Below are 8,563 nucleotides of genomic sequence, written 5' to 3'. Positions count from 1 at the left end.
AAAGAAAGGTTCTAACTTCAATTTTCACTACAAACTTCGTGGATTTTAAAAATCTAAGGTACTAATTGGAAAACAAAAATTATTCTAAATGGATTGAAATAAAAACAGGGGAGAGGAAGAAAATGACCAATCCATACAGATTTTTCTGCCACAATGTGGGGAAAACGTAAAGAGAAAATAATCAATATAAAGCACTTTTCGGAAGAGAATGATTTCTTCTAGTTTCTTCATACCTCCTTTTCTTTATGTTCATGAATAGCTTGTGAACAAGTGCCTTTGGTAGACAGGTGCTGTATGCTTTTTGAACCAACTATAAAATTATGATGAGGTGGTTGTGAGGATGGAAACAAATATCAAGGAGTTGAATATCGAGAGCTTGGCTGTCCATTATGGTAGCCAAGAGGTTCTGGTGGCTCTTGAACACTTGTCTGAATTGAGCTGTGTCATACATATAAATTGAACACTAAGATTTTGAAGACAGTTCAAAAAAATAAATATCTTAATGTCTTTCACATTATGGATAGCAATGATAATGGGCTTCCCAAGTGGCTCAAGAGGTGAATAATCTGCCTGCCATGCAGATGACCTGGCTTTGATCTCTCGGTCAGGAAGATTCCCTGGAGAAGGGAATGGCTACCTCCTCTTAATATTCTTATCTGGAGAATCCCATGGACAGAGGAGCCTGGCTGGCTATACAGTCGCTTAAAACGTGACATGTCATGTCAACACCCACACACTCATTCACAGTAGTGAAATAGTTCAGTTGTATGGTAGGTAGTAAATGGTTAATTTTTTTAACTGCCAAACTATTTTCCAAAGTAATTATACCATTTAACATCTGTTTTATCATTGTAGAAGTTATTCTACATCCTTGCTATAACTTGATTTTGTTTGCCTTCAAGTGTTTTAATAATGCACGAGTGAAGTATCTCATTGTGACTTTAATCTGAATTTCTCTAATGCCTAGGGATGCTAAATATCTTATTTTTCTTTCGTTTTGTCAACTGTGTATTTTTGTTTTTTTGCTGAAGTGTCTTTTCAAGTCTTTGATCATTTTTTTAATTGTTGCTTATTTTCTCATTACTGAGTTTTGAGAGTTGTTTTTTATACATTCTTGATATGTTTCTCATTATATACATGCTTTGCATATACTTTCTCCTAATATTTGTCTTTCCTATTTATTTACTCTATTTATTAAGTGTCTTTCAAAGAGGATGAGTTCTTAATTTTAATAATGTCCAAATTAGCAAGTTTTTCTTTTATGGATCTTGATTTTGATGTTTTGTCTAAGAACTTTACTAACAAAAGGTCACAAAGAATTTTTATTTAGTTTTCTAGAAGTTTAGATTTTATACTAAGTCTATGAACTGCTTTGAGATTTAAAAAAGAAAATAGTGCAAGGTGTGTGTCAAATCCATGTCTTTGATATGGATCCAATGATTCCAAGCACTATTTGTGGAAAAGACATTCTTTTCCATTGAATTGGCTTTGTAGCTTCATCATGTCTCAATTGATCATATATATATGTGAATCTTTCTCGGGAGCCAGCACGGGAGATCCCACCCATGACAAGATCATGCAGGACTCGAGGGAATCCCTGGGCCATCCGACCCATGACAAGGTCATGCGGAAGAGTCCTGATGAGCAAGGCCTCAGGACTCAACGGACCCCCTGGACCTGCTCAAGCATCTACCCCCGAAACAGAATCTGTCTGTCCTACTATTTTATGTCTTTCACCAGCTCTTCTGACATTAGCAAGGGGCTGTCTCTGACCAAAAGAGTTAACTTAGGCCTCTAGTTGATAAATCTGGGCATGAACGGAGTGTTTCAAACCCTCTGTTAGCATTCTAGCTTACATGGCAGCTTTATCCAGACTCTTGCAACATTGTTGAGCCTATGCAATGCTTGCTGCCAAGTTCTCACATCCCTTATCCATTGTGTTCCTGGGAGTGCATATAGTCAGGATGTAGAAGAAGCAAGTAATAGCCTTAGCATTAGCAACATTAGACTTTGAGTTAATAAGTTCTTTCTTTGCTGTAACCTGCTGAATCTTTGCTCCATAAGAATGTAACTCTGTACTTTAAGGGTGACGCAGGCTAAGAATTTAAGAAGAAACACTTTAAGGAAAAATCATTGTTCTGGTGTTCTGGCTGACCAACCTTTATCAAAAGGAGGTCATGGAATATCAACAGGCCTCCGGAATAGAAGATGATGTACAGAAAATAAGACTTTTGCAGAAAGGAACCTGATATCGATGAAAGTTATTACTGATGGAATGTTGAGTTGAGTCTGCACTTTTCACCTTGCTGTATGTACAACTCAGGGTATAAAAGCCCCAAGAAGAATAAAGTAAATGGGCCTCGCTTGAAGAAGCTTGGTCACCCCATGTCTTTCTTTATCTCTTTATCTATCTTTCTTCATTCGCCAACATCGTCCATCCTGAGGACATCCCTGGACTCTGCTGAGGCTGGACCCCGGCAAATCTTTTTCTGGATTCTGTCCTTTCCCATTTATCTACTTATCTATCTGGATATCAGTACTGTATGTATTGGCTATTGCGGTTTCATAATATATCTGGAAATAAGTTGGTATTAAGTTTTCTGTCTTTTACTCTTTTCCAAATTTGCTTTTACTCTCCTATATCTTTTGCAGTCACATGTGCTGTTGTGCCTTAATTGACCTCATTATGACCTCTGTCCACATGGTCTTTTATTCATCTATCCTAAGCTTTCTGAATGGCCACTGGGTTCCAAGAAGGCAAATGAAAGCTGCAAGGTCCATATGCCCTGGAATTCACACATCACTTCAAACTTATTCTGTTGATCAAAGCAACTCACAAGGCCATCTCTAATTCAGAGGGTCAGAGAGTAGGCTACTGCTCATGTATAGGGGAGTGGCATGTGTGTATAGCAGATGGAACAATGAGTGACAGCCATTTTTGTACATGGTCAACCACATTTGGTTAAGTAGCAGGTTGATAATGTTCAAAAGCTTGACAATACACTCTGCTGGAAAAATTATGAGAAATAAGACACTCTTACTGCAGTAGGTTGCCATTGTCTTCTGCAAGGGCTCTTCTTGATTTGGATTGAACCCACATCTTCCTCATTGCAAGCAGATTCTTTTATCCCTGAGCCATTAAGGAAGCCTCTATACATTGCTGCTGCTGCTGCTGCTGCTGCTGCTGCTGCTAAGTCACTTCAGTCGTGTCCGACTCTGTGCGACCCCAGAGACGGCAGCCCACCAGGCTCCCCCATCCCTGGGATTCTCCAGGCAAGAACACTGGAGTGGGTTGCCATTTCCTTCTCCAATGCATGAAAGTGAAGTCACTCAGTCATGTCGAACTCCCAGCGACCCCATGGACTGCAGCCCACCAGGCTCCTCCATCCATGGGATTTTCCAGGTAAGAGTAATGGAGTGGGGTGCCATATACATTGCTAGTAACAATAAAAAAACTGTACAATCACTATGAGGGAATTTTCAATATCTAGTAAAACTAGTATACAAATGCAATTATTGTTTAACCAAGGTAATTGTGTTTCTAGTAATTAACCTTAAGATTTATTAATAGAATTACTCAACTAAAGAAGAAATAAAAAATGAAAAGATTCTTTGGTAATAATGCAACCATATCACAAGATCACATGTAGTTGGGATCCTAAAGTAAAATGAGACTGAAATCTGGCAGATTGGGTAAAAATCATAAATTTACATGTTCAAAACTCTTGCAAAACTTCAGAGTATAAAAAACAAGGAATGCTACATCTAGATACATCACAATCAAAATTAACATAAATTGAAAATACGCAATGCAGTTAAAGGAGGCAGGGAAGAGAAATACAAATGTCCAAGTTAATAAAGACTCACGACTCTTCTATGAATTGTTAAGCATGCACTTTTATATTGCCTCAGGTTATAGTTAAACATAATTCATGACTCAAATTTGAAACTTATGAAAACTCAGGAGATGAATACTGTATAACTTCAATGGAATTCTTTTCATGACCAGAAAAACGTTAAAAATCATTGGTGCCTTCAAATTACACTATATTCCTGTTGAAAATAGATTTCATACTAATTAAAATGCTGCAGCAAGGCTAGATTAGGTGGAAAAGGCTTTTATATCAGAAAAACCTGAGAAAAGCAAAACTGCAGAGAAGTAGAAGAAAGAGTGGCAGATAGGCAATGGTCATAGAGGTTTCGCCCACTTGGGAAGAGGGTGAGGCTGCTAGAGACAGCTCGGTCCCTGGAGTCCTGATGTGCTTCCCTCAAGGGCTCCACAAAGGAAGATAAACAACCCTACTCCTGACCATCACATAACAGATCTCCTGTCTGTCTGATTCTATAGTCTCAGCTGAAAGGTGGTGAGTTAATTCAACATCTGTTGAGTGGGTTGTTTTCCAGAAGCAAGGAAGGACTGTGTGTGTGTGTTACTTGCTCTATCATGACCAACTCTGAGGCCCCATGGACTAGCTCACCAGGCTCCTCTGTCCATGGAATTCTTCAGGCAAGAATACTGGAGTGGGTTGCCATTCCCTTCCCTGGGAGATCTTCCCGACTCAGGGATTAAACACAGGTCTCCTGCGTTGCAGCAGATTCTTTACCATTTGAGCCACCAGGGAAGACCCAGATAAGGACTGGGCTGGTGTCATGTCCCAGACAGGCCGGCAGGGACAGGACTCTGGGAGAGTATTGATATATGTGGACAAGGAATGATAAAGACCAGAGGCGCAGATCTGATTGGTTATAGCAGATGAATGGAATCTGGAAAGGGATGTTGAGAGCATGTAGGGGCTAGATGAAGGATCCTGAAGTGTGGTAAATAATGAGAAACAATTCAATAAAGGACAAATATCCTAATAATTAGATGAGAGATGAGAAAACAGAAAACATATTTACTTAGACTATAGTCTCCTCTTGGAAAACTATGAAAGGAGCCCTGAGAATGGCAGGAGACTGCGGCCACCTACCCTGTACCAGACATTTTAAGGAGCTTTGAGGAAACAGTCAGGGAATCTCAAAAGATATGAGAACTAGGAGCCAATTTTCCTCCCCAGAATGATGAATCAGGGGCACCAAGAGGAGGAGCTGGAGTGGAAGAAATAATGAGCATAAAATATACCTTAGCTACTGAGGTAGATATTTTAAGATATCCCTTAAATATTCTCAGAAACCCCAAGAAGAGGTTATTCATTGTTTGGCTCCATTTCTCTTCATTCTGTGAAAGATAGATCGCCATGGCTGTCTTCTCAGAAGTATCATCTGGGTCCATGACACCTGGAACATTTTACAAAATTCATCTGCTTACATATCCACCATTCTCTCAAACCATCTGTCTAAATAGGACTCAGGCACCTGATATGATGCCTGAAATATAGTCACTGCTCAAAATATACTTGTTGAATGATTAAGCTCATGGATGAAGAAAAGTGTTTAGTAGGAAGTAATTGTTGAAATCATATATTCATTTCTATCAACTGAAGAATCTTCCCCGTACCAACTACTGCAACCCCCTGCCCTCCAGCAATAAATTCTTTCTTTTTCCAATTTCATTTATTTCTAAGTTTAGCCCTTTAAGGTGAGAACATCAGGGGTGCCTCATCTCTGCCATGGAAATCCTGTCTATGTTACCCCTTAAAATTTTCATGACTCACTTCACAAGTAAGCAAACTGTAGGTAGTGAAGTTAGAGGATTTAAATTCATTTCTATCAATTGTTTATTGTGAAATTTGACAGGTGATTCACAGTCTCTGGGTCTCACTTTCCTTAGGTGTGAAACAGAGATAACATCTACTTCCTAGAGTGGATTTCTACTCCCTACATAAAGAATACATAACATGTAACCTGCATATTACAATCCCTGGTATAAAACAATGCTTAATAAATATCCGTGATTTTTTGTGGCTTTACTATATTTAGATCCATTCTACTTCTGGAATATGAATAATCTTTTAGCACCAAACTCTTCAGTCAAGTGCTAATAAACTTTCACAGGTAATCATCCTAAATTAGTATAATTGTTATACACTACTTGCTTCAAGACATCTAATGGCTACTCCCCACGTAAAAGATGGAGTCTAAGTGTAAGTTGTGATCAAGGCCTTTAACAATCATGGATATCTGCCTGTACAACCCCCTATGAAAATCTTAAGTACCTGTTACTATTCTCTAGAAGTGTTCCGGGAGCTCCCTTTATTGCAGTGATCTATGTATTTACCTTGTGTTGTGCTAGTATATGTTTCACTTCTAATTCATAATTTATGATAAGCTCATCATTTCAAGGTCAAGTTCAAGTATCAATATGTTAACAGGTTTATCAGACATGAATACTGATTTCTTCCTTGTACTTAAATTTTCTCTTTGAAAGAGAAATACATATAATCGCACCTCTCTCTTTAGTTGGAGGTAAGTGTAGTTGGCTATCACTCAATGGCGTGCAGACCATATTCTTTCACCCTTGCCTATTTCCTATGATTTGCATGTTCAACAAAGATGGAAAGTGTGAGATAGGCCAAAAGCTCTTGGTATATTTTTCACAAAGTGTGTTTGTATGGTGGCGCTGGTTTAGTTGCCAAGTCGTGTCTTACTCTCGCGACCCCTTGGACTGTAGCCTGCAGGACTCCTCTGCCCATGGAATTCTCCAGGCAACAATACTGGAGGGTGTTTGTATGATTCCTGTTAATAAATATATTAAAGAATATATGTTTTCCTCGATCTTTGTGAATATCTGGAGTCATCTGCTCCAGATATGACTGCTTCTAACCACAGCAGTGTTAGCCACACAGTCTTCCATTTGCTGGGCATCCCTGGCCTTGAGGACCAGCATGTGTGGATCTCCATCCCCTTCTTCATTTCCTATGTCATTGCCCTGCTTGGGAACAGCCTGCTCGTCTGCATTATCTTCATGGAACGGAGCCTCCATGAACCCATGTATCTCTTCCTCTACATGCTGGCTGGAGCAGACCTTGTCCTCTCCACGTGCACAGTCCCTCAGGCCTTGGCCATTTTCTGGTTCAATATGAGGGAGATCTCCTTGGATCACTGCATCACTCAACTCTTCTTCATCCATTCCACCTTCATCTCTGAGTCGGGGATCTTGCTGGTGATGGCATTTGACCACTACCTTGCCATATGCTACCCACTGAGATACACCACTATTCTTACACACACACTAATTGGGAAAATAGGTGTGATTGCCTTTCTGAGAAGTTATTGTACAATTTTCCCCATAATATTTCTTTTGAAAAGGTTGACTTTTTGCCAAAATAATGTCATTCCACACACGTATTGTGAACACATTGGCTTGGCCAAATATGCTTGTAATGACATTCAAGTGAACATCTGGTATGGGTTTTCTGTCCTCATGTTAACAGTGGTCTTAGATGTCCTATTAATTTTTGTTTCTTACATTCTGATTCTCCATGCTGTCTTCCACATCCCTTCCCAAGATGCTCGTCACAAGGCTCTCAACACGTGTGGCTCCCATGTCTGTGTCATCATTCTCTTTTATGGGCCTGGAATCTTCACAATCCTTACTCAGAGGTTTGGCCGCCACATTCCACCTCATATCCACATCTTGTTGGCTAATGTCTGCATGCTTGCTCCACCTATGCTGAATCCCATCATTTATGGGATCAAGACCAAGCAAATCTGGGAGCAGGTAGCTCATGTGTTGTTTATAAAGAAGAAATAACTTTAGCATAAGATGTGAGTTTTCAGAATCTCTAGGTATCTGTGAAGAAGTCTAGGGAAGTGGTGGGAGGGATCAGCTGAAACACTAGGAAACAGCTCAGTGAGTCCTGTCTGAGAACAAGTTCACCCCAAGATTGCAGAATTTAGTTTTCTGTTGTCAAAACAACCTGGCAGAGTGAAGCCATGTTTAACTAACTAAGCAACCTCCTTGAAAGACCCTGGAACAGGATGGATTGATTTTCAGAAGTCATCTATAATTAATAACACTATAGTATAATCTTCAGAATTAGATGAAGGAAGAACAGTATTCTAGCTTGGGATTTTGCTCAGCTACACCTACCTGAGTTTCTCCCGCTCTGAAACAAACCTTTTACATACAAACTGCTGTGCCTCAGTGTCTCTCATTCTAGCTACATAACATTCTTAGAATCAGTGATTCCTGGATTTTACAGTTATTCCTATTATATCATAATTTATATCCTACTGACATGCACGTCTACAATAAGAGGATGTAAATACAAATATATGTGTTTCATATTTTGTAGAACAACTCTTGAGGAGACTGAGGAGATTGAGAATGATCTGAGAAAAATGGCATACCGTACATAGTTCTATTTTAATACATCTTTGACTAAAATCTATAATTTTTGTAGAAAATGTTAGAAAAAAGCAAAACATGAAATGAAACTCATGGACTCATAAACTAAACAGCCCTTAAGCAATTTTATCATTAAATTTTTTTCTATAGTTGTACATCTGTATCTATATACTTATATATCTATGTCTGTCTCCATCTATATCTAAATCTATATCTTAATCTGTGTCCACACTTTAATTCCTTCTGAATCTATTTTTAAGTTTATCTATGCTT

General features: G+C 39.0%; 1 protein-coding gene across 1 annotated transcript; it reads left to right on the top strand.

Moving 5' to 3' along the window:
* Positions 1-6,748: 6,748 nt before the first annotated feature.
* On the top strand, positions 6,749-7,693 carry LOC138421311 (olfactory receptor 52B4-like). The gene has a single exon (XM_069555444.1). It carries the CDS (start codon positions 6,749-6,751, stop codon positions 7,691-7,693), a length of 945 nt encoding a protein of 314 aa, XP_069411545.1.
* The last annotated feature ends 870 nt before the right edge of the window (positions 7,694-8,563 follow it).

Source organism: Ovis canadensis, chromosome 15 (genome assembly GCF_042477335.2).
Source record: "Ovis canadensis isolate MfBH-ARS-UI-01 breed Bighorn chromosome 15, ARS-UI_OviCan_v2, whole genome shotgun sequence".
Lineage (NCBI taxonomy): Eukaryota > Metazoa > Chordata > Mammalia > Artiodactyla > Bovidae > Ovis > Ovis canadensis.
The sequence above is the reverse complement of the archived record's forward strand: the minus strand, read 5'-3'. Positions and strand labels throughout refer to the sequence as shown.